The 26,023-nt window shown below is 36.7% G+C and overlaps 1 protein-coding gene across 1 annotated transcript; it reads left to right on the top strand.

Annotated features, from left to right (window-relative positions):
* The first annotated feature begins 161 nt into the window (after window positions 1-161).
* On the top strand, window positions 162-23,042 carry NOP14 (NOP14 nucleolar protein). Its single transcript, XM_071753369.1, has 18 exons — window positions 162-659; window positions 2,152-2,286; window positions 3,129-3,270; window positions 3,829-3,974; window positions 4,368-4,505; window positions 5,763-5,885; window positions 7,047-7,178; window positions 8,484-8,778; window positions 10,090-10,220; window positions 10,478-10,563; window positions 11,634-11,769; window positions 13,658-13,759; window positions 14,533-14,686; window positions 18,024-18,183; window positions 18,963-19,110; window positions 20,023-20,141; window positions 21,343-21,498; window positions 21,830-23,042. The coding sequence occupies exons 1-18, from the start codon at window positions 462-464 to the stop codon at window positions 21,927-21,929; spliced, it is 2,601 nt and encodes an 866-aa protein (XP_071609470.1). The 5' UTR covers window positions 162-461; the 3' UTR covers window positions 21,930-23,042.
* The last annotated feature ends 2,981 nt before the right edge of the window (window positions 23,043-26,023 follow it).

The following is a 26,023-nucleotide window of genomic DNA, read 5'->3' as shown; positions in this document are numbered from 1 at the left end:
GCGCCACAGCACCGCTGTCTCCGCAGAGCCCGCCGCGCTCTGCATGCTGGGATATGTAGTGCGGTAAACCTTTCCCGGCCTCCCTTTTCCCCTCCCGCCAGGGGCGCTCCTAAAAGCGGGAAGGGGAAAAGCCCGGCAAATGTCGCGATAGCCAGGGAGGTCTCGCGAGAGGTGTGGGTCTGCCTGTGCGCGTGTGTGAGGAGGGCGGCGTGAGGGAAAGGTGGCGGTAGAAGATCCGTTCTCTCCTCTGCTTCGCCCCGCGCTCCCCTCGGTTGTCACCTGGTTTGAGGAGAGCGTCGGAAGGCAGTGGTCAGGCCCGAGGGAGAGTTTTGGGGGATTTGTTTGCTCCCTCACTCCCGGCGCCGTTTTGTTAAGCTTGTTCGCCAGCTCCGGCCCCCCCGCGGGCCGGGTTCTGAGCCTCTCCTTCCCCACACGCGTCCCCACGGGCAATCAGGACGAAAATGGGGAAGGCAGCCAAGTGGAAGCGAAAGGCCCCGGCGGCCTCCACAGCCAAAGGTCCCCTGAAGTCAGCATTGGCCATGGTCAGGAGCAACCCCTTTGAGGTGAAGGTCAACAGGCAAAAGTTTAACATCTTGGGGAGGAAGACCAAGAATGATGTGGGACTGCCCGGTGTCTCACGGTCCAAGGCCATCAAGAAGGTAAGAGGACATCAAAAGTTGAAGGAAGGATGGATGGCGTCTTTGAGTGCAGTTGTGAAGAGGTGATAAGCCTGGAGCTTAAGCTGTGACAGCAGACAACCTCACAGGGGTGGCTGCTCACCTTACATTGCTCCAGATTATGAGGATCCTGCTGGAAATGCAATTCCAGTGCAATCCCTGGGGTCCAATAGTGTTAGTTTGTCTTACTGGTTTTGTGGGAATAGTCTCTTTTCATCCACAATACAACAGCATGTGTCGGCAAGCAAATTGAGCTTGAGTGCAGGTGTGTATGAAGTGTTCCTTGTGGTGGTCAGTTTTGGTTGCTGCGGGATGCTAACAATGATAACAATGCAACATTGGTGTAATACTGAAAGCTTGAAAGTGCACTGAGGTGCGAATGAAGTAAGAAATGTTTAGATGCAAAATAGCTGCCATTAATTTGGTAAGCATGCTGACTACTTCTGTGTGCTGGCTCGATAGATAGTTGTGTTGTAGAACTATCTTGGGATGCAAAATAATGATCTGTCTTCATAAGAATGACCATACAATTTAAGAAGAATTTATATTTTGCCTTCTACCCTTACAGTTTTTAAAAATTGCCTCTTTTTCTTTCTTTACTGACATCACTACCTGACCAAAATCTGTAATGCATAAGGAAGAATGTTGTGTCATACTGTGTATATGGGATTCCAGCAACCTACCTTATCGTTGAATTAACTGGAAATATTTTTTTTATGATCTGTCCTTTCAAATAAACCAGGAAAGAAGTAACAGCCTCTGTAGATTCTGTTAAAGCTGAAAAAAAGTGTTAATTTCAAATTTTGCCCCCAAGGTTATCCTTGACGTACTACAGTATGTTATCAAACAGAACTTAAAGTGGTTACTGAAAAAAAACCTGAAATTATTTGGGGTTTACTTAATAGTAAAATAAATACTTGTAATTATTTAGATCACTGACACTGAAAAGTCTCCCTACCTGTACTGTAAGTACAGTGCACTACCTGCTAAACTTTTTACTGCTTTGATGCATAACCTCCCTGTGCTCAGCACTGAAGCAAAGAGCTGGATGTATTTAACCACTTGGAGTTTTTTATGTCTGAGATGATATGACCAAAAGAGGTTCAGCTTACACTGGGGCTTTTTTGTTTTCTTGTTATTTATTCTTGTATACTAAACTTCAGGCAAATCAGAATTCTTCAATGACAAAGCAGAGTTTCACATGTGGTAAAATAAAGGTGAGATACAGTGTACCATATATTATCTTGGGCAGGTAATAAGAAAACTTAATAACTTGAAATATGTCATATGAGGTTATTTTCTCATAAATTTTTCTTCCATTTTTATAGTATTCTGATCAATTAGATTATAATGCCATGATACCATGGAGCATTGTTTGCCTTGGCTTTAAAAGTAGTTATTCTCTTCTGGTTTTAATTGGATCTCTCTTTTTTTTTTTTTTTTTCTTTTTTTTCCTTTTTTTTCCCCCTTCTAGCGTACCCAAACATTACTGAAAGAATACAAAGAAAGGGAAAAGGCAAATGTGTTCAAAGATAAACGTTTTGGTGAATATAACACCAAAATAAGTCCAGAGGAAAAGATGCTGAGACGATTCGCCTTGGAAAGACAGGTAATGCATAGGAATATAAAAAACAAACCAAAACCCAAACAAACACAAAAAACCACAAAAAGATCCTAAAACCACAAGAACCACTTGACATTTTTAGGTTGGGATTGTCCCTCTTTCTTTTTGATTTTATATGTTTGTAACTTCAATGAAAAAGCAGTTTTTTTTCTGGGAGTCCAAATTTTTCCATTAAAACTTTATTTTTCTCAAGATAGCTTCCTTGAAGCAAAAATTTCTTTGACCTTTTTTGAATACTGATATGGAAGAAAGCCAGCGTTTAACAGATTTGTTGATTAATTGGTTGTCTTTGATTATTATGATTTGGGAATGGAATGAGGAAGAAGCAACCACCATCATTTACACTTTCCAGTTCCTGCATAGGTGTTGAACAGCAGCCATTTAATTTGCTGATTAGAATAATTCTGTAACTTGCTGTCATTCTGTGATGTATGTTCAATACTCTTCTATTTGCCTCATCATACTTGGTCTCCAGAATTGAGTAGTGTAATACCATATTTGACTGATAATTTGTGTAGGTTATAGACTTTTTCATTCAACCTGGAATGTAGCAGTTAAGAAATCAATGTTACTGATGCATAAAGCATAAGCTTGCTAAGGTTTTCTCAGTTACCCCATTTTTATTTTAGTATAAGAATAAAAAGAGACATCATATTCTCTATCTTAAGTTTTAATGTATTTGATGGAAAGTACTGGTCTGCTACTGCTCTTGAGCCAGCACTGGAGTAAGCATCTCCTTAATTATTTCTAAAAATGCGGACTTTATTAACTTGCTGCCTGGAAACTAAAATATTTTGTTACTGAATTGTTTGTTTTATTATTCTTAGAAAAATTATGGAAAGAAGAGTATTTATAATCTTAATGAAGATGAAGAATTGACTCACTATGGCCAATCTTTGGCAGAAATTGAAAAACTAAATGATATTGTTGATAGTGACAGTGACACAGAAGAAAGAGGAACACTCTCAGGTAAGCCATGTACCATCAATAAAACAAGCAGTGGGATATTAGTTGACAGGTACATTGTTAGTTCAGTACTGTCTTTCATTGAGAAAGAGTATTATGTAACTGGTTGGGATGTTTAAGCCAGATTTGATTACTTCTTAAGCACACACAGAACAGCTCTCTTGATTTTAGCAGATGTTCAAACCACCTGCCACGCAAGGTGCTTGAATCTGTGGGCTTTTCATCTGACACAGGTACCTGTATTTCAAATTCTTTGGGCAGAACGTGAAGTGTAACTTTTCTGGTTGCTTTCATGCACCTCTGCACCAAAATATTAAAATAATAATAAAAAAATAATAACCCATGTTTTTACCTCATACATAATTTTTATCAGTGTAAATTATGTGCCTAGCATCTCTCCTTTGGTATGGCCATTCCCATAGGGTTGGAAATAGTGCATGATTGATTCAATGGTTTTACTACGCCCATTCTTAAAGAATGGGAATATGCTGTTGCATCAGCAGAAGCTCTCCTGCATTGATGTATGGATGAAAAAAGATTCACAATGTACTTTTTTTCTAGCTGAATTAACTGCTGCTCACTTTGGAGGGGGTGGAGGCCTCCTCCGTAAAAAAGCATCAAGCACCCAGCAAGATGAAGAGGAGGAAAAACCTAAATCTAGGAAGGAACTCATAGAAGAGATGATAGCCAAATGTAAACAAGAAAAGGTGAGGTTTTAGGCCTGAAGTATAAACTGTCACCATTTCTGTCTTTGCAGAATAAAATAGCAGTGACATAGAAAACAGAGGAGATAGCTGTCTAAGTGAAGAGTCCAAGCTCCTTGAATAAAGTCCATCTGACTTGGTAGTCATTTTGGAATGTGCATTTAATATTTGCTATTCTGTATCCCCAGATCTGCCCTTTTGCAGATGCATAGCTTGTTTTCTGTATGCAACCTTTGTGCCAGTCAGCATAACTCTGTACTGCTTCTTACATAAACGATGGTTTAAAAAGTTGAAGAATAATACTCATTTGCTAAATACAGGTTTTTTTTATTATACTGTAAATTCAGTGTCATGTTCATCTGAGCATTACTGTTGTGTTTGGTTTGTTTTTTCTAGCAAGAGAGGCAAACACGGAGAGAAAGTGCAATAGAACTCACAGAAAAGCTTGACAATGACTGGAAGGAAATCCAAACCCTTATGGTCCGCAAAACCCCAAAATCAGAGAGAAAGGACAAAGAAGTAGAAAAATCCAAGGTAAGATTTTGACAAGATTACTTTTTTGTGTTCTAATAACTTGTGGTTTTGACTCATAATGGTTGAAGTATAAGGCAAATGTTCATTAGTTTGTTACCTGCTACTCAAATTAAAAGAATGCTACTGTCTTAGGACAGTTTGATTAGTTGGAAGATTATTGGATTTTATAATTTATCTTATTTTAATTACCTGTCAAATCTGAGACAAGTTTTAGGGTGAACAGTACCGTTGGCTATGACTTATTTTTAAAAAGGATTCTTTTACAAGATCTTTAATTTCACAAATAATTAAAATTGTTGAGAACATTAACTTAGTTTAAATATCTTGGCAGTGTTCCTTGGGTTAAACAACTTCTATGTGACAGTAAACGTTTCCTGGTTGTAAATCAGGTACTTTTTGTCTCTACAAAAAGAAAAATGCCAATATTTTACTTTTGCATAGAAAACTTATGGTCTCAAATTCCTTTCTATCATTTGTATTCTATGCTTAAGGGAAATTAAATTTTAAATGTAATAATGTAAGAATAGGTATTGTAATGTGTTGTGCTAATGTGTTTTTTCTTATAGAAATCTTGTATTATATTGCAGAGCATGGTTAAGTTTACATTTATACCTTGGCAGTAGAATTCAGGTTCTGAATGGTCAAACTAATAAACTGATCTTTTGTTAAAACTGATCTCTTATAATGAACAGAGGATACTGCATCAAGAGTTTGTATTTTAGTGTATTGATATTTAAGGTGTTCCATGACATTCTGACTACTCTGTTAATATCTTAGGCAAAAATTTTGTCACAGTTTGCTGACATGTAATCACAAAAGTTTATGTGCCTTTTTGTTTTCTTTAAGATAGTCATTTGTGTAACTCATACAATGAAGTCTCAGCTCATGTAAGTGTAGAGTGAAATGTAATCTATAAATTTATTAATTTTATCTGCTTTTTGAGAAAATAGAATTTTATTAATAACCAGTATTTTAAAGTTTTTCAAGTAAACCAGTTTTTATTTAAGAAACTATTTGTAAGTTTTTCAGTCATGAGTAACTTAAATAGGGGAGGGGGAAGTTCCAGGAGAATTTCTAGTGAAGTGCTGATTCCTTTCATTGTCTTCATTCTAAGTTGAATGTTCTTGGAGCTTTCTCTGGAAACTGTTTTTCCTTATATCTTAATCTTATTCTTAGTTGTTAGACTGGCAGAGGGGTGGCTGCAAAGCAGAATAATAAAACTTAAGATAATAAACAATTACATAAATATCTTTTTAGCCTGATGAGTATGATATGATTGTTCGCGAACTTGGATTCGAGATGAAAGCAAAACCTTCAGAAAGGATGAAGACAGAAGAAGAACTGGCAAAAGAGGAACAGGCACGTCTACAGAAGCTGGAGGTAAAACATTTATGGTTTTAGATTGTTTTGTTCCCTTCCTTTTTGGAAGTTACCACTTAGATTTCTTGCTTGACCTTAGATTGAATGTAACTATACTAAAATGCAGTTTGTTAGGGTTTGTTTTTTCTTCTGTTTGTGTTTTGTTTGCAAGCTGATATTAAAACAAAAAAAATACAGGCTTAGTAAGTTACTACTGAGGTTTATGAAATGAGTTATCTTTAATAAAAATAAGGTATCATTTTGATTTGCCTTTAAGTGTTTTAAATTATACAGAGTTGAGGGGGGCTTCTAAGTCAGTAAGGAGGAGTATCATGTTGCACAGCAGTTAAATTAATACACTGGCAAGTCATTTATTGTTTTCTTCTGGTGTTGCAAGAGTCTTTACAGGGTAGCACATGTGTAGCTTTGTGGAGGAATAAGATTCCCTTGGGAAATATTGCATGCGTTTTCTGTTAACATGGAACTCTGAGTCATAAGAAAGAATGAATAATGTGGTAAATGCTTCTCTCCTTTTTTTTTTTTTTTTTTTTGGTATACTAGGAATACATTTGGGATTGTAGGAATTTAGTACCTTCAGATTACCTCTGAACAGCTCAGTAACTAATAGAAGAACAGAAAGGATTTTTTTTTTTCTTCTTCTTTTTCTGTCATCTTGTTGGAAATACTCTTGTAAATGGTTGGTTCAGATATTGCCCACTGAGGCTGTTGGCAAATTTGTTATATCTTCAGTACCATAGTATATGGTTGTGTTTGTTACAAACTTTTTACACATATGGAAAACACAGATAAATACTGCAGAATCATACAACACTTTAGATGCTTACATTTTCTAATAATGATGTGCTGTCTCAAAAGCAAGTTTTTTAGAAAGAGAACGTAGTGCTCTGGGAAATGCAGCTTTAGTGCCTTCCAAATAACTTAATCCAGTTGTGTGTGTGCTCTTACAGTGTGTGCTCCCCACAAAAAAATGCATAATCAGCTTTTGACCATAATTTCTCAGTTGCTTTTTTTTTTTTTCCCCATCAACTTGTGGAGTAACCTCAGTTAACTTTTTTCCTTTGTTTTTCTTAGCTGTAGTATTTGAAGGATTTTGCAGTCTGATGTAGTTACCCGATTAATCCATGTGGCTCACATGGGTGTGTGGTATTTCTTCTGAAACAGGCAGATCGACTACGTCGAATGCATGGAATAGATGAAGAGGCAAATAAAAAGAAACCCAGCCATGTGTCAGCTGATGATCTAGCTGATGGATTTATCCTGGATAATGATGACAGACGTTTATTGTCTTATAAGGTAAGGTTTAATATTTCAGCATTTTCTTCTGAAAAGAAGATGGGAAAGTGAGTTTGGGAGTGACCTCTGTGGAGGCCTCTAGTCTAACCTCCACTCAGAGTAGGGTTACCTGTGAAATTACCAGTTTGCCCAGAATTTCATCCAATCTGTTCTTGAAAAATCTCCAGCAGTGGAGGCTGCACATCTTTCTTGGCAGCCTGTTCCACTTACTGTCCTTACTGTGCGAAAGTTTCTCTATATCCAGACTGAATGTCTCTTGTTTTGACTTTGCCTATTGCTTCTCATTCTTCTGCTGTGGAGTGTAATGAAGGGTGTGCTCTGCCTTCTCAATGATCTCCCTTGTAGGTACTGAAGGTAGTTGTTTGGTCTAGGCTGAACAAGCCCAGGTCTGTCTCTCCTCATAGGGCAGGTGCCCCAGCCCCTCAAAAGTCCTGGCAGCTCAAACTTTGCCACAGTTTATGGATGTCTTTATTGTACTTGAAGGCCCAGAATGGGACACTGTATTCTTTGTAATCTTAGAAGGGTCGAGTAGAGGGGAACAGTTGTTTCCCTCAGTCTACTGACTATAGTGCTGCTGTTACAGTAGCCTTTTATGCTGTTAGCCTACTGGGCTGAAGAGAGGGCCCTTCTGCTATCTTCTATTTTTCAAAAAAATTTCTGCTGTATTTGATACAAGTTCTATCAAATTGTAGCCTGAGAATGAGTGGGTTTCTGAAAGAATCTTGACCTTGCCGTAGCTTTTACTAAGGTGGCAGAGCAATATAACCTTAAGCTTGATGTAGTGAGTCACTTTAACTGTGCATACTGATCCTCTCATCCTTTTGCATGTAAGCAGCAAGGGAATTGCTGTTGTCCTCAAAGGGGAGAACACAAATTGTGAATGTGAATTTAAACTGATGATTAATAAAATCAGGGTGGAACAAGTATTAGTTATCTGATAGGTTACTTTAATAAATAGAAGGATTTATTTTTTTTTACCAGGAATGCTTCTGTAAGCAATATTGAAATATTTTTTTCTGAATCATCTGCCAGTAGTTTTTAACCTGTGTGTTCTCTTAGTTCTCATATAGTACCTTCTATGCTTCCAGTTTCTTTCAGCCCCTTGAAAATACCCTGATGTTGCTGTATATGTATGCATCTTCTCTCCTTAAAATCCATTCTTGGCCTGCACTGCTGCCATTCACTATTTGGTCAGGGTAGCAAAGCTCAGTTCCTGTTCTTGTGTATCTAATGATAGCATTGCATGGTGATTTTTGTGAGGTCATTTTATCAGTGTTTTAACTAGCTTATTTTCTCTTCTAACAGGATGGAAAAATTAATATTGAAAATGTAGAGGAGGAGAAAGATGAGGAAGAGGAAGGTGGGGAGGAAGATGATGACAATGAAGAAGAAAGTGAGGAAGAATCTGATAATGAAGATGAGGAGGATAGTGCTGCAGATGGCCATTCTGATCTTGAATCTGACCTTGAGAGTGAAGAAGAAGGAGCAGGGAATAAAGAACAGGAGAAACAAAAGACCAATGAAAGTGAATCACAGAATGTAGAAGAACTAGATCCAAAAGTGGAAGCAGCCAAATCAGAGCTTCCCTATACATTTGCTGGTAAGCAAAGGACTGATCCAGAGATTCCCCTTGTATTTAGAGGGTTTATAACCAGTCTTTTTCTCTGCTTTGTAGGTCTTGCATATTGCTCTTCATCCGTGAAGTTTTTCTTCACAGCTTTCTTAAACTATTCCAAGAGTAGCCAGTAACTACAGTTCTTATCAGCCCTAATCATGCTGTGAGAAGAGGGAACAAGCTCTGTCTCACCCCAGAGCTGTTCCTGCTTCTCCGAAGCAGCCTTAGAATTGAAAGATAAATACTGAGAGGAAAATGTAAAAGACCTGTACTCTTTTCTGATGGCCACCAACACATCCAGTCCAGAGATCTAGTGTTTCAATTAAGGGAAGGCAGAGTAGTGTTCTATTATCTATGTTTAAATGAGAAAAGATTACTTTATCTAGTGCTGTCAGCTTAGACTGACATTTTGGTCAGAATAAATGCTTGGAGAGGCAGGATTCTGAGGTTTTAATCCCTGTGATTTAATATTGCAGTATTGCTACATAGACATGCACAGAGCTTGACTCCTTTTGAGGAGTCAGGCAGTCCTCCTAGGCACTTCCTCCTGTGCGTAGGAGGAAGGAGGAGCCACTTTTCAAGTCATAAACAAAACATTAATTAACATTAAGTTGGTAATGCATCTACCTAGTCCTAGTATAGATTTCTCTAACTAAAATATCTGTCACAAGATTAAACAACCTTTCCAGCACCTTCCTTAAGTGCTTGCAGTTTTCCATCAAAAGGAGAACTTGTATCACACAAAGTCTTTTAAATTTCATTCAGGTTTTGCTTTACCTAGAAAGCAGTCACATTAAAATAATTTTAAAAACATAACCAGTTAGGATATTTGCTCACATATAAAGTTATGCAAAAGACTAAATATATGCCAAGTTGTCTTTTTTCATTTTCTGTTAGTGGCAGGATTCTTCCTTTTCTTAGTTTCGTATAAATAGCCCGCAGAACTAAATGTATTATGGTAAATTTGTGTGCTTAAGTTTATTTTAGCTTTGTGTGTGTCAGCATAGTTGTGCTCAGCTTAGACAGCAAATACAGGATGAATTGAGTGTTAACCATTGAAAAATATATGCATTATTTCCAATGTAGATTCAAATTTGTAATGATACATATATGCTAACAGGTTATTAATGTTGAAAAGGTGATTCTTTAAAAATGTGTGTGTTTTTTTGGTTTTTGGGTTTTTTTGTTCTGAATAATAACATTTCCAAATTGGAAATTTGTTAGGTGTTCACTTGAATTAAGTGAAATATTAAATTTGAGGGTTTTGTCTGGTTAATTTTTGTTTTTACTTTCTAGCTCCTGAGTCCTATGAGACCTTTAAGTCTTTATTGGCTGGAAGAACAATAGAACAACAGCTGATTATACTGGAGAGAATTCAAAAATGCAATCATCCAAGCCTTGCAGTTGGAAACAAAGCAAAGTTGGAAGTATGGGGGTTTTGTTTTGTTTTAAGGTTTGAAATTAACTTTGCCTTCCAGAGTAAGTTTTATTAAGTGTTGAGGAAGCAGTATAAAACACAGGCTTCTATGCTGTGAATAGCAGTAGAACATACCTCTTCATTTTCTAACATCTGTGTCACTGTTCTTTTGTGCTGTTTAAGAACATGTACAATGAAAAAAAAAAAAAAAAAAAAGAAAAAGAAAAAGAAAAACCTATTAATTTCAACATGTTATGCTTCTTTCAGAAATTGTTTGGCTTCCTTATGGAGTATATTGGCGAGTTAGCTACTCTGGATTTACCAGAGCTCAGAATAATTGACAAGCTGGTCCTGTAAGTAATAAATAGTATAGACTTTAGTGCCTTTATGATTTAGAGGGAAAAGCTACCTAGAGTAAAGCATTTAGGATGTTGTTTGTTTTGAATATTTCTTTAGGGTTCTAGGCAACTCCCCAGCCCTGCAGTGTTTTTTCATGTATAGCCCAAATTATTAACTGTACCAAGACCTGTTTAAAACCTCAGAATATATTTTTAATCTGCAAAATGCTTTTCATAGGTAATGAATAAATAATACCATGTATGCATGTATGCATTCTGTGTATGAAGTTACCTAGACTGCTAGTGAGGGATTATAAACTTTGCAGTGATGCTGTGCAGTTCCCTTTGCAATCTTTGGGGCTTTTGTGGGTTTCCATTCTATGAATTCATGCAGGGAACTAGATGAAAATGGAATTAAAGAGTGTTTGAGTTAACTCATACAAAAGTTCCAAGTAAACACTGCAGGCAGTTGTCAGTTTGCTATTACTGCTTTCAAATGCCTGACAGGAGTTATAGTGACAAGAGAGCTAAATTTGTCTCAGAGGTACATAGCAAAGTATGAGTATTTATTAGTAATCACTACAGACATTTTTAACTGGAAATACTGGCGAAACTCTGACCAAACAGATGGATACTCCTGACTGCATCTCCCTGTAGGCACTAACCACAGGCCAGGAGCTGACCTAACTTTGGAGGGTTTTTTGTTTGTTTGAAGTAATGATTTTGCTAACCACAATCCTGCCTCAGGCATTGTGTAACCCTGGATATTTAGAGTAGTGGGCTGCCTCCTGTGTGCCAGCATAGCTCAGTGCAGTAAAGCACAGAGTTAGGAGACTCAGAAGGATGTGTTCTAACCATAACAGGTGATTTGTGAGTTTATTTTAAAGTTTTAAATTGTCTTGTATTTAGAATAATAACCTATATACTGGCTGGCTGTTTCTAAAAAAGAACAACTTGTTTCAGGGAATTTGTTGTTGGTAGAATGTAGGTGGAACACTAGAAATATTCCTACATGTGTTTAAAACTCAGTTTTTTATTAACATCAGTGGTGTAACTTGATCATGACTTAAATTTCTTGTTAATAGGCCATTGTACAATCTTTGCCAGATGTTTCCTGAGGCAGCCAGTGACAGTATTAAGTTTATCCTTCGAGACGCTGCACATGATATGGAAGAAGTTCTTGAAGTCAAAGGCCGAGCAACATTTCCAGGCTTAGACACGGTAATGGATCCATACTGCTAGAAAAATCTCTTGTTCTTTCCTTTGTACAGAAGTATCAGTAAATCCAAGACGATGTTAAATTTAATTTTATATTTCAAAGTGTGTAATGAATTACCAGCATCTGTGACTCTTTAGCTGTCTCAGTATTTAACATTGCCTATCTGGAGGGAAGTTGTAATAAAAAAAAATGACCAAACAAACCAATCAACCCACCAACCAAACAAAAAATATGAATAAAACACCTCCACACATGTTCTTGAGAGTACAAGTGTGACTTTGGAATATTCAAAAGAGGCAAAGATCTTAAAATTGCCACTCCAGCTTTCATAGCAAAAATTTCATTATTTTCCTCATGAAACTTACATTGGTAGCTCCAGAAGGAAATGATATTGTCAGTTACATCCTGATCTCTGTGATTCTTTAAGTGCAAATGTTTATAAAAGTGCTCCATAGAGGTACACTACCTCCCAGGTTAAAAAAGATAATATTATTATGGGGATAAAAATACAACACTTCTTAGTACTTTGTATATGATAATCACTAGATTAATAAGGAAAAATTGACCTTTTTTTTTCTATATCAGTAATGTTTCAGTGGTCATGCCAAATGTGAACAGACAGCTTTTTCAGTGTCTACCTAAACGACTGTTAGAGAATTCAAGAAATGAAGCACGTGGAAAATGAGTAATTGTTTATCATAGTAAAAAGTTTCAAAGACAAACCACAAGTCCATAATCCAAAGGAAGATATTTGTTTTCTGTCTCCCAATTTGATGGATTAGTGCTGCCTAATGGAGTCATTAGGCTATTGAAAGAAAATAGACTGAAGGATTTTGGTTAGAAGACTTGATTCTTACAGCTTGAAAAATATTTATATTAAGTTCTTTTGAAGTCTTTATTTAGGATGTTTTGGATTTTTCAGGAAATGTAGAGTGTGTTTAACTTCTGTTTTAATTTTGTTTCTGTCACCCTTATGACACCAATCACACTTCTGAGTTTTAATTCCCTTCAGGTTTCAAACCATCATTGCTTTTTATGTCATCATTGTATTTTTTACCATGCTCCTATTCTCAAAGCATTTGTTTGAATGAACATTCCTTAAAAAAGTTGTGTTAGTGGAGTTTATATATGGCTATAGTTAATCTAACCTGAAATTTGGACTGTGGCATTTAGTAAGCTAAACAATCAGGAGGATATTAGTTTGACAGAAACTTTATAGAGAGAAACAGAACTGAGACAATAAAACTTTACTTGCATCCAGCTCACTAGGTAAGTACCCATTTAGATAATTTTCAGAATTTCCTCACAACTGATGTTTAACACCCTCATGGTCTTGAAAAGAGGTCACTTACAGCTCTCTTAACAAGACCCCTTCAGTAAAAGAACACCTAATTGCTGTGCAGTTCTTTTGGCTGCAACGCTTATTTGTTGATGTGTGCTGAGGCTCCTGGTCATTTAAATGTCTGTGTTGGTGACCCCTTGAAAGGTGTCACAGGTCCTTTGTGGCCACTTGCTCATTTGTTTGTGGTGTGAGCATCCATGATTGTGGTGACCCTGAGGGGGGTCAATTTTGTTATGGAGGAAATGGGCTTGGGAGGTGTAGTTCCTTCTTGGTTGTTCTTTCAGCTGCCTTGTTGAATTAATGCAGTGTTAGACCTATAATGGATATTTAATTTTCTCATGTGACTTAAGCAAGTTGTCTCAAAAAACAAGTTATCTATCATAAGATTTTTCAAAATTATGTGTATTGTATTTTTAGACTACTGTTTTTAGTAACTACATGGCAGTAGTAGTTACTGACAGCTTTACACAAAAATGTATGTGTAGAGTGAAGATTCTGGGAATAATGTCTTACTGTATGTTGCCTCACTCTGCTTTTTGTACTTTCAGCTTATTTATTTGAAAATTGTATCTCTGCTGTTTCCAACTTCTGACTTCTGGCATCCTGTTGTAACACCTGCTTTTATGTACATGAGTCAACTACTTAGTAAGGTAGGTCTATGATGTTGTATCTCAGTATTTAACTCCATTGTCTTGTTTCTCCCTAGAACTCCAAATATATGTTATTAGTATTATATGTATACTTTGGAAATGTATTGAGAAGGCAGCTTTATATGTTCAGTATAGTCACAGATAGTAATTGGAAGAAAAAGTGAAGAGCAAAAAACACTTACAGAGTAGACTTCCAACTCACAAAAACATATTGAATCATTTTTTCAATATGTCACACAGTAATTCCATAGGATTAATAGAACAGACTGCATACAGTCTGATCATTCATTAGTGATTTCTCTTCCCTATATTGCATTTCTTCCTACTTAAGAAAGGTATTTACTTAAAAATTGGCAGGTTGGGTTTGTTTTTGTTTTTTTGTGAAGATGTATCTCGTGCAGTGTAGTTAAAATATGTCCTCATTTTTTCTATCAGAATGTCCTGTTTATATGTTTCCAAAGTCTTGAGGTAGCTCTATTGCTATGAGATATCCAAGTTGCTTTGAGCCTTGCATTTCCTCGTTTCATTGCTGAAGAACTTGTGGTTTAGCACCTTCTAGTGGCTAAACCAGTTCTGACAGACTTCATACTCAGTCCTGCATATGCTCTTTAGTGAGGCCGAAGGAAAGCCAGTGCTTCTCTTGTGTCCAAAGCGTTTAATTTTGCAGATTTTAAACGTGAACAATGTATTTAATATTTCTGCTTTTTGGAGTATCCTGTATTTGTGATTCATTGAATCTTAATAATTAATATTTTATGCTTTTTTTCTTTTAGTGTCGTGTTACAACATTGCAAGATATTATTAAAGGGTTATTTATATGCTGTTTGTTCCTGGAATATGTATCACTTTCCAGAAGACTTGTGCCAGAACTCATCAATTTTCTTCTTGGAGTACTTCATATATCTCTACCCAAAAAACGAGCCCAAGGTGAGTTCGTTTAAAGTAAATGAGTAATAAATTTTAGTATTGGGGTTGACCTTTTAAATGTTAATGAAATTGTTTTGCAATGAATTTATTGTATTCAGCAAAAAACCAAAATAATCTGCTAGGTTAGCAAAGGACCACAACCTTGATTCTTGGGCATTTTGCTATGAACTGGATCTCCTAGTATTGGCAGGAAGGAAAGAACCAAAGCTATTAAATAAATGAGGTTATATTACCCATAGTGCAGTATTTTTTCCATATTGTTGCTCTAAATAGACTATGTGCTGAAATTCACAGTTTCTAACCAGTTCCCAATGAGTACTCTCTCTTCACAGTGAGGCAGCATCTGTTGCTGCAGATACACTTTGCTTTTCAGCCAATAGCCATATCACTGAGATAAATGAGAGGAGTGTACCACAACATCGGTATTTTTCCTTTTTATTTGGCGTGGATTTGGTGTAGTGTAACAGAGGGCAGCTGTCCCCACATAACTGTGTAAACTTAGAAACTTGCACAGACAATAGGGAGAGTAAAACTTTCCAGTTTGTTCCATATGATAGCAAATGAGTTTTATTTGCTCTTTCTTTGACTTTTTTTTTATTATAAATTTCTAGTTTTAAAGTTATTCTAGCCTGGGGGCTTTTTGTTGGTAAATTTAGTGATGATAATTTATTTGTGAGGAGTTTGTCAGAATAACTAATGGTAATTAATTCATGTGTATCTCTGGATCATCCAGTGTCAGCATATGGAAAGAGGTTCTTGCAGGCAGGATATTCTCAAGTGAATTTTTTGTTGGCAAAGTCACAAGGTATCTGGGATTTATTGAACTACAGGCTATGTATTGATAATGTTTGTCACTCTTGAAGGCACCTGAAGAGTTTCTGTTCACTAGGTGGTCATTAGTCTGGTGAGAAAGGTTTAGCTTCTCTTGCTGCTGTATTCCAGCACATCTTCAGTAGTGCTGAGTGGTTGTCTTGCAGCTCTCTTCTTTTTTTTCCCCTTTTAGAATTTTTATGCCTTTTCATTATGGCATTTTTGTCTCTTCTGAATGCTTGAGCTACTAATGATCTCTTTTCTCAACAAACCTAGCATTACAGTTTCATCTTTCTTACCCTACAGACTTTCTCCCAGCTGCTTTTCACAGCTTAGCAGTTTCCTCTGAAGCGTAAGCCAAGGTTACACAGCTGGGCTGCATCAGAGCTAAGCCCTGAAATCTCTGTACAGAAAGAGAAATCTCTGTGGACAGCTGAACCCTTAGAAATGAGTGGGAAGACATTATGAAGTGGGTGGGTTACATAGTACTTAAAGTATTTTCTCCTTTGTGTACTACTTTTTTGGAGTATTTGTCTACAAAGGTACAGTCAAAATAATCTGCAAAATCAGATAAAACTATTTTAAAATATTTTGTGGTAATTGGTGATCAGTTGTTAGCTGTCTTTTTTTAAATTTCTCTTATATTCCTGGTAATGATTTTGCACTAATTAAATTTGCATGGTGCTGGTTTCTGTTGGCAGTGAGGAAAAGCTCAAAAAAAGATATGTTAGAGGCACAGTGTTCTCTTTCAGAATTTTTTGATCAGTATCGATGTCCTGAAGTTATTTAAAGTATTCAGTTTTAAAGTTAAATATTCATTGCTGTTATATGTGATGGTTAGGCTGTTAGCACAGAATATGTTAAAATGAGCAGATGTCCAATTTTCTGGAATGTTGATTTACTGGCACTCTCTCAAAAAATTCTTGGGGTTCAGTTTTGACAGCAAATAGAATCAGCAAATAAACTCTTACTGCTTTAATTTTATAAACTTAATTTTTCTTTTACATGAAAAAATTACATGGAATATAGCTTCATAAGACTTAAATACAGCCAGCTTTAGAAAAAAAAAACGAACCCAATTATTACTTTAAAAAAGAAGAAAAACTGGAGGTGGAGGGAGTGAGAAGGATTGTCATTGTTGATAGCCTTAGGTAATGGAATTGTTAATGAGATCTGCTATCCTCTCACAAGGAAAGCAGATAATAAAACCCACGCATCCTAGTTTCTGATCTTGCATATGTGTGTGTCAATCTCTCACAACTTTGGGTCTCAAAACTTAGGAATGTTAATTCATTTCTTCTGGCCTGCCTGTGAATAGCCATGTAAAGGTTCTAGAGTATGTAAATAATCAACTTACAGTTTGAAAAAGTTTTGAAGTAATTTCCATTGCAAGCAAATAGCATGTAAGGAAACAAAGTTTCAAATAAAAAGAGTCTGCAAATTATTTTCTCCTTTTCCATGAAATTCCTCAGGTGCCACTTCAATGTTGCTCTGTAGGTACTGTTTCACAGATCAGCTTGTGATCAGTTTAACTATGCCTCCTGTTTCCCCACAGGTTGGACATGTACCTACATTTCTTCTCTCTCCCCATACCTAGATTCATGGAATGGTTTAGGTTTGAAAGGACTTGAAAGATCTTATAGTTCAAACCCCCCTGCACGGGCAGGGAAACCTTCCACTAGACCAGTTTGCTCAAAGCCCTGTCCAGCCTGGCCTTGAACACTTCCAGGGACAAGGCATCCACTCCCTTTGTGGGCAGCTTGTGCCAGTGTATCACCACCTTCACAGTAAAGAATTTCTTTCTAATATTTAATCTAAATCTACCCTCTTTCTTTTTAAAACTGCTACTATAGCCACACTCCTGATAAAGAGTTCCTCCCCCTCTTTCTTATAGCCCCCCTTTAAGTACTGGAAGGCTGCTATAAGGTCTCCCTTATAGGCCTTCTCTAGGCTAAACAATCTCAACTCCCTCACCCTGTCCTTTTATGGGAGGTGCCCAGTCTCCAGATCATTTTTGTGGCCCTCTGGCCCCACTCAAGCAGGTCCATGTTAGTCTTATGCTGGTGGCCCCAGAGCTGAGCACATTATTCCAGGTGGAATCTCATGAGAGCCAAGTAGGTAGAAAGAATAACTAGTTTGCTGTGACATTTCAAATGTGAGGAATAGTGGCTTAGCAACTTCATCTGCCAGTTCCATCAGGACCCTTGGTCACATCTCATCAAGTCCCATGGACTTGTGCACACTCAGGTTCTTTAGATAGTCTTCAGCTGGATCTTCTCCTGTAGTGAGCAGTACTTTATTCTCCCAGTCCTTGCTTTTGGATTCTGTGACTTTGGTGGTGTGTTTAGAGTACTTACATACAATTGTACCCATGATCCAGTGTTTTCCATGATTTTAGGAAAACATAATACTGATAAAGTATTTTTAAGGCAGTATGATTAAAAGCATAAAAAGAGTTGTTTTTTCTTCCTTCTGAAAAAATGCTTCATAATTATCTTGTTTAATGATTATTGCTTTTATTTTTTAGGCTATACTGTAGTGCATCCATTTACACCAGTGGGGAAAAACTTAGAACTACTTTTGGTGTGTGATAAGAAGGATCTGGAAAGTTGGCAGAAGCAAAATCTACCACTGAGTATTGTGAGTAGGTTAAATGAAACCGGCAGAACAGAAATTAATCATATCAGGTATGTAGGAAATGTGAACAGAAGAAATACCACATCATCTTTTGGATAATCTCTGATAGTGCTTTCTAAGACTAAAAATAGTAATGAGTTGTTCTGGCTTGCTTTTGTGGTACTTATCTGTAGCATATGAAATTGCTGATCTTTTTCCAAAATATTATGCAAAGCATTTGTTCTGATGAGGATGATCTAGGGACAGAGGAGGTGCTCAGTACTTCAAACTGTCAGGCTCTTCAGAAGCAAGTAACTATTGATGTGCAAACACTATATTAGAAAGTGTCACTTAAGTAATAAAACACTGAAGTTAGGAAATACCACATTAAACATGTTCATTAACCATATTCAGCATTACAGTTTCACTTTGGATACGTGCTGTGGTATAACTTATATCAGGGTTGAGTGAGCATTTTGTTATGAAAGCCCAGAACTGAAATTGCTAATTCTGTTTCAGTAAAGTTTTAGAACCTCACAACCTGTACCAGAAAATTTTAGAACCAGAATAAAAGGTTCTTACTCCATGTAAGTGGCAAAAACACAGTACTGGCTTGTGCTCTGTGCACTAACAAGGATTTGTGGCTAATGAATTTCTTGGGTGTTTGTTTAGTAGAGAGAAATTTTTCATCTGAATTATCAACAAGAAGCAGCCTTGTAACTGATTCTGTTAAGCAGTCTTAATAATAGATACTGTTAGCACCCCCTAATTTAATAAATTCTATTAATTTTATTTGAAAATCCACAACAGTTTTGCAAGTGAAATTGTTAATTCTTTTATGTTTTAACAGGTTATCATGTCTAGCCTTGTGCTTTGACCTTATTAAAAAATGTGCAGCTCTGTATGAGTATTTGCCATCGTTCCATGAAATAATGCATCCTATCAGAATTCTGCTTACACAACATGTGCCAGTGAGTGATTATCCTGAAAAAATGCAGGTATGTGTTCCTCAAGAGGAAATAATTGATGTATTTTATTAAATTAATAAATTCTGTGATCACTATCTCTGCTTAAACAAGGAAAAACAAGAATAAGCATCAGTAAGATTTCTTTAAAGGTTCAGGCATTTGCATTTTGTGCTTTTCAGAAATCAGAGCTATTTCTGTGGAAAAAGCAAATAAGAAAAGAGATATTTTTCCAGATTATCTATCTTGTCTTTCCCCTCTAGTTGAAGAAAATAGCATGTAACTTGTAATAATGCAATATTCTGTGAGTGACGATTTATAGCCTGGTAGCCTGGTCATCCAGTTGTTCTTGTACTTTTGCAATGACTCTGTAAGACCTTGCTACAACCAAATACATGTACCAAATTGCTGAGGTAGTATTTATAACTGCCTTAAGTAAAGCTAACATAAATATGCCTGGTCAGCTATGTTAGTTAGAACAGGGCAGTTGGTTATTTTATAGCAGTAAGGTTCTAAGTTTTAATCTATTGCTTTTCAATATACCAGATTTCTCCTCTCCTCAAAGAAGCATCACAAAAGATGATTTTTGAACATGAATGATACAGAATTGGTTTTGCCATTGAAATATACAAACGTTCTTAAAATTACTCTAAGAGGCAGAGTCTGAGTTCAGTTTACTTTAGTTTTGCTTCTTCCTCTGTTAGATGAAACTACCTGAAGACCTTTCTTATTGTTCATGATACCATCTTAATAGACTTGCAAAAGTATTAAAAATTCTGTGGCCTGGAAGGCTTACAGAATTTCAGTGTCCTAATGAATAGCTGTGGTTTTACCCAGAAAAGGAAACTATGTAGAGAACATTATTGTTGATTCAATTTACAATAGTTTGAGAATTATAGTGTCTTTGATATGTTCTTAAAATTGCAATTTGATTTGCATTTTCAGGAATTGTATCACAGTGCTCTGAAAGAGCTAGAGGAGAAAGAAAAACATTATACCCCACTGATATGTGAAAAAAAGAAGCCAGTGCCATTGAAACAGTATACACCTAAAATTGTGAAAGTGTAAGTAAAGCAACACTTGATGCAAAAGAAAAATGCACTAAAATGTTTAAGATTTTCAGCAAGCTGAAAGGATTTTGAAAACAGGACATAAAACAGAACTCTTTTCTTGTTCTGGATTTTGTGCACAAATCACAAGGGACCAGTTACTTGGGTGGTGGATAGGGGAAAGAAAAAGGAAGGAGAAAGTCTAAGAAATAAGCAAAGACTCTTGTGGAAAAAATAGCACTGGCAATCAAATCTTCTCCATGTAATTGTAAAGTAATGCATTTCAAGATTAAAAGAGGTGGTTGTATCTATCTACTCAGGTGCTTTACAGAATGCTCAGTTAATCATTTGAGTCTGAAGAAGAGTGAGTAGTTCATATGTAGTAAGGATGCATGGTGAAAGTACTGAGGGATGCTGTGCTGGTGTCAAAGTTAAGGCAGACTATTCCTGTCCATATTCCTGTCCTACTATATCTGCATCACAGATAATAACAAGTAGTCACATTAAGTGACTAACTTTAAGTTCCTTTAAGCCTACCTGTCCCATTCCTCTCCTTCTCCCAGCCATTCAGCTTTCTACTCTCCAACAGTAGCAATGACGAAAACCATTGTTTTTTTCCTTCCTGTTTGACAGAGCCTGTAATGACCACGTGCACTTTTGTATTCCATTCTAGTAACATTTGTTTTGTAGCTAATAAAACAGTATTCTGATTCAGGAAGTTTTCTTCATGTGGCTGATGGCTTCATCAGTCATGTTGGTTATCTCCAGGGACATAAATTGTCTGCTCTTTATTCTGGTTATTGAAGAGCACAGTTTTCCTTTGCTGCACACATTTATCCCTTGTAACTGATCAGACTTCTGCAGAAATCACCTGCAGACAAGGTCTGCAAAAACTTAGGATGTATTTGGTATATCTTTCTCCAGGCATCTTTTATTCTTTTACTCCAGCTTTTTCAGGCTGTTCAAAATGCAGGCTCTATATGGGGGATTGAAGTGTAAATGTAGTCTGCTCATTTGCATAATGATGACATGCAGTTAGGAGGTCTGGTGAGTATTTTTCCAGTATGTTAATAGGGCAGCTCCTTATTCTGTAAATTAATCATATAATATGCAGGAATTAAAACACATGAGTTCATTCAAAAACTCATTCCTTATAAGCATGAAAAAGTTGGTTTTGTTAAAGTGTTCTGTTCTCTCACATACATTTTCACTTCAGTTTAGAGTTTGGAAGAAAGCAGGGAAGCAGCAAGAAGGAGCAAGAAAGAAGGCAGTTGATTCAGAGGCATAAACGTGAACTTAAAGGAGCCATTCGTGAGATTCGGAAAGATAACAGGTTTCTGGCTAGAATACAACTTTCAGAAATCATGGAGAGGTAATGTAGCCTTTTTTTCTGTACCAATCTGGGGGTTGTTCTCCTGTGTGTAATTTTTTTGCTGTGTGCCAAGACTGACAAAATCACCGTCATGACATGATCAAGCATACTAAACTTAAATAAATAAATTTTCACTAGAGAACATTTAAAGTGCTTTCAACTTTGCACTTCCATTTCTCTTGTTTAAGAATGTGCAGAATGCTTTTATTTAAAGTGTGTCTTGGTGAAATTTGAGTTGGGAGACTTCTTGTAAATGAAAATTATTTTCTAACTTATTTTCCACATTACAATCTTTCTGAAGTATTTTGTATGTTGTTTGCTTGTTTTACAGAGATTCAGCCAGAAAAAGAAAAGTGAAAGAGCTTCTTGGTAGTCTTGCTACGCAGGAAGGTGAATGGAAAGCAATGAAAAGGAAAAAAGGGAAGAATTAATTGGGACTAATTACAGCAGGAAACTTTGGTTTTACTGCCATATAAAACATGCCAATCCTATGGCTTTTGAACAGATTTTAATTTAATTCTTTGGATGAATTCCTTTTGAGGACACATCATCAGATCTGTCTGAAAAAGCGAACCTGTTTTTTAGAAAAATTCACAGGTTTTCATAATAAAAATAAAAGTAAAACTTTTGTATGTGGTATACTTATGTTTGTTTTAATGGAGAATACTTGGATGAATAATCAGAATTCTTAAGTGTGCGTTACCAGGTTTTGGTCCAACTTGAACTATGCACACAAAAAATTTTACAGAAGAAAACTGTTGTTTGTCTTTTTTAATATTGTATAATTGCAGGCAGCTCTTGCAGTGGTAGCATATTTGCAGTTTAATCAGTTACATTTTATTAACCTGCAGCACTGGAACATTCTAATTCAGGTATTCAGTGGAGTAATGAGATCAGCTTTCAAATAGAAGTTCTTTATTGAAGCTGTACATCCATTCATCTTCAGTAAGTATTGAATTAAGTGCAGCTCTAAAGTTCTTGATAATCTAAGGTGCTTAACTGGGATTCCTCAGAGTATTGGTAACTTATTTTAGTGGACAGTGAAATCCTAAAATCTTTCACTTTTATATCATGTATGTCTAATTACTGGTAACTGCCCAGCATGCCTTTGGAAAACATCTACTCTTCAAATATAAACAATAACTACTTCCAACACTATTTTAAAAACATAGTTGTGAAGAAACATTGCAAGGAGACAAAAAATATCACAGTTATCTAAAAGTGCCAGTATAAACTATGTTGATAAAGGCTTACCTATGTTTCTTAACAGAGAAAAGCACTTCACTTGAAGAAAAGGGCTTTTACTGATTCTCAGTGTGACTGTATTAATGCAAGTAATGTGTGGTTACCATCAGCTGTTTTGGCTTGCAAAAAAGTTGTATTTAGTGTTAAAGCAGGCTGGATACTAAGTACATGTGGGCAAGAGGGTCAGGTCACATAAAAATTAGTAAGATTTCTGTGTTTCAGATCCATTCTTGCTTCTGGAAACCATTATATTTTCAGTTAACATTTGCAAAATCAGTAAAGCTACCTCAGAAGATTAATATGCCTCCTATTTTATTTCCATTTGGCACAGTATAGATTTTTTTCTTGTAAAAATATACTCCTTGAAACCAATACTTTTATATAGTTTAAGTCAAATACTTAAGTCTGAAGCAATGAGGAAGGAGCTAACTTCCTATTTTGTGCTATAAATCAGCACTTTTAGTTTGGGATGTTAGTTCCCAGTATTGTTATTTTTTATTTATGTGACTATCTTTCCAACAGCAAGTATCTTCAGAGGATTTATCCAGCAGATTATTAAAATCACATAGAGGCTGACAGCTGTGCTTTGATCCTGGGGCACTGATTTTCTTTTTTTATACCACTTGCACCTGCTTGTTACTCCTCAGTAAGGGTTAAGATAGAAATTAGGGGAGAGACAGAAGTGTGATGGAAGGATAGTGTTTGTGAGAAAGGACATTTTTTGGGACAAGATAATGAACAGAGTTCTCTTGCAGTGCTATCAACAAAGATAAAGGACATAAAAACAGTAAATAAACTTACATGACTGTTTTGGAATGCCAAAATGAAAGCAGTTGCTTGAAATTGGGCTGAGTGAAAATCACTGCATGCACTTTTACAGATCGTATTGTCAGTATTTAAAACCAGATTTAATGTTACGAATCAGACTAATAGTGATGCTTAACATGTATTTTACATGACCTAGTGAAACAGGACTACCTAGTCTTTCATCAGCTTAGTATTGCCCCAGAGTTTTGCCATCAGAGTGGTGGTTCTGTGATGTTGTAGAAGGTGGTAGTAAGGTCTGGTCATTTGGACTACAAAGGGCTTGGACAAGCTTGAAGAGTCAATCCTTTCTCATAGAGTTTTCTTGAAAACAATTGCATTCACCAGTTATACTCTTGTCTCTGTGTTAATCTTATGTGAGGAATCATCCTAACAAGCCTTTTGACACATCTGTTGTCTATTACAAAACTATTGCTAATTAGCAAAAAAAAAAAAACCCCAAACTTACTCCGTAATTACATTCAAGTCATCAGGCACAAAAAAGGAGTTACCATTTTGCCTTCAGTTCAGGTAATTTATCTCTCAACATCAGCTGTCCCAGAGAATAGCTACCCTGAATATGAATACTGTAAAGAATGGAGTGAAAATAAAACTGTTTGGCTAGAAGTTTCATAAATTAACTTGTTCATGACAACATAAAAAGCTTTGGTCTTTTGATTGTCATTTGAAAGCTGGTATGTCACCTGATATTCTCATCTGTGCCTTGCAGAAGTTAGAATCCACTGTGGTGCAACCATATTCTGTGTAAGCCTTTTTTTTTTCTTTTTTTTCCATCATCTTTTAATGTATGGAGGTACTGAGGCTGCTCCTGAGTGCAACGAGTTTATTGTGGAAAAAAAATAGAACTCTGCTAGGCAGAGGCTGGTGTCTTCATTATTGCAGCCTGTTCAGCCATAAGAGTTGGCATGGCTGCTTTCCTTTTTATGTGCCTTCTGGGCATTTGGAAAAGGTAAACAAAATCTATCACATAAAACATTTATCAGCTTTAGCATAACTGTGAGGTGTTACATATTCAGGGTCCAAGTCCTTCCCACAAATGTGCTCTTTTTGGTCTACAAGTTTGTCACCTAAGCAACACTATTACATCTGTAGCCCTATATGCATGAGATACGCCCTCTTGCATAGTTAAAATTGGTTATTTTTGGAGTGGTGTTTGGTTTGTTTTTTTTGTTTTGCCAATAAATTAGGTCTGGGTGTGGGTAACTAAAATGTTCCATGCAGTCTGAACATTAGCTGAGTATAGAAAGGTAAGATGAGGACCTTAGATGACATCAAATCTTTTAAAATATTAATGTTTGGATTTACATGCAGGATCATGTGACATGGCTGACTGCATTAACACAACTGGGCTCAGTGGTCTGCAAAAGCTTTAGGCTGGTGGGTTTTAACAACAGGAAGAGGTGGATTATTTACTTATTTATACACACCTGAATTCCCAGGGTGCAGGGTCAGTTACACACAATTCAGGGAATGTAGAATATATCTACATGTATTTTCAAGACATTAAATGATTATCCATGCTTACTCAGGATCACTCCAAAGCAGAAGTTTGTCTCCAAGTCAGTGGTCCTTGTCCTCACACCAAACTGAGTACATAAAATGCTCAGGTAAACCTAAGAGTAGCTGCTCACTAGTTGATCTAACTAGCACATTAATCCCGATGTTAGGCTTAGATAAGCTCCTCTAAATCTAATTGATTGGGGAATCCATGACCAAGCTGTCACTGCTGAGTGGAAGAATGGTCCTTAGCTGAGAGCTAAGCCACACCACCAGTGGAACTGTCCTACCTTGAAGGGGAAGTCCTTTCAACCACCAACTGTATTAATTTGCTTTAAGCGCTTTGAGACTGTGAAGATAACGTGCTTAGGCCACTTGTAACCCAAATCCTCCCATGATAATGAGGCAGCTTGGACACTAGATGCAACCACACAATAGGACAGTGCTATCAATATCAAATCTGTTTATCTTCTCTGTGATAAAAAAAAAGGAAAAAAAAAAAAGAAAAACAACTTACTCTTTTAAGGGAGCAGTTTGCTTTAGGAGCTGTTATGACTTTCGCAACTACATTTTTGTTTCTCAGACACCAGGAAATCTTCATTTATCAAAACTGCTGCTAACTGAGGATACGTAGCACCGAGGATACGTAGCACCTAACGAGAGAATCTCTTTTTGGAACAACTGTGTTTTCACAAAAAAAAACAAAACAAAAAACAAACAAACAAAAAACTAAGGCATGAAGTAGCGACTGTGTTTTGAGGTACGAGATACCCAGTTCAACTTGGGATTTAGGACGGCGGGGGCTGCGGCTGCCTTACACGGCCCTTCCCTCACCCCTCCTGGGCGGCCAGGTCCTGCCCCGCCGCTCCCTCAGTCCCGAGCGGCTGTGCCTTCCCGCCTCGCTGAGGGGCGGGCAGGCGGCTTCACGGCTTCTCTGCTTCCCTCCTCGGCAACGCCC

The sequence above is a fragment of the Heliangelus exortis genome, chromosome 10, assembly GCF_036169615.1.
Source record: "Heliangelus exortis chromosome 10, bHelExo1.hap1, whole genome shotgun sequence".
NCBI lineage: Eukaryota > Metazoa > Chordata > Aves > Apodiformes > Trochilidae > Heliangelus > Heliangelus exortis.
Note: the sequence above shows the minus strand (reverse complement) of the source record. Positions and strands in the feature narration are given on the sequence as shown.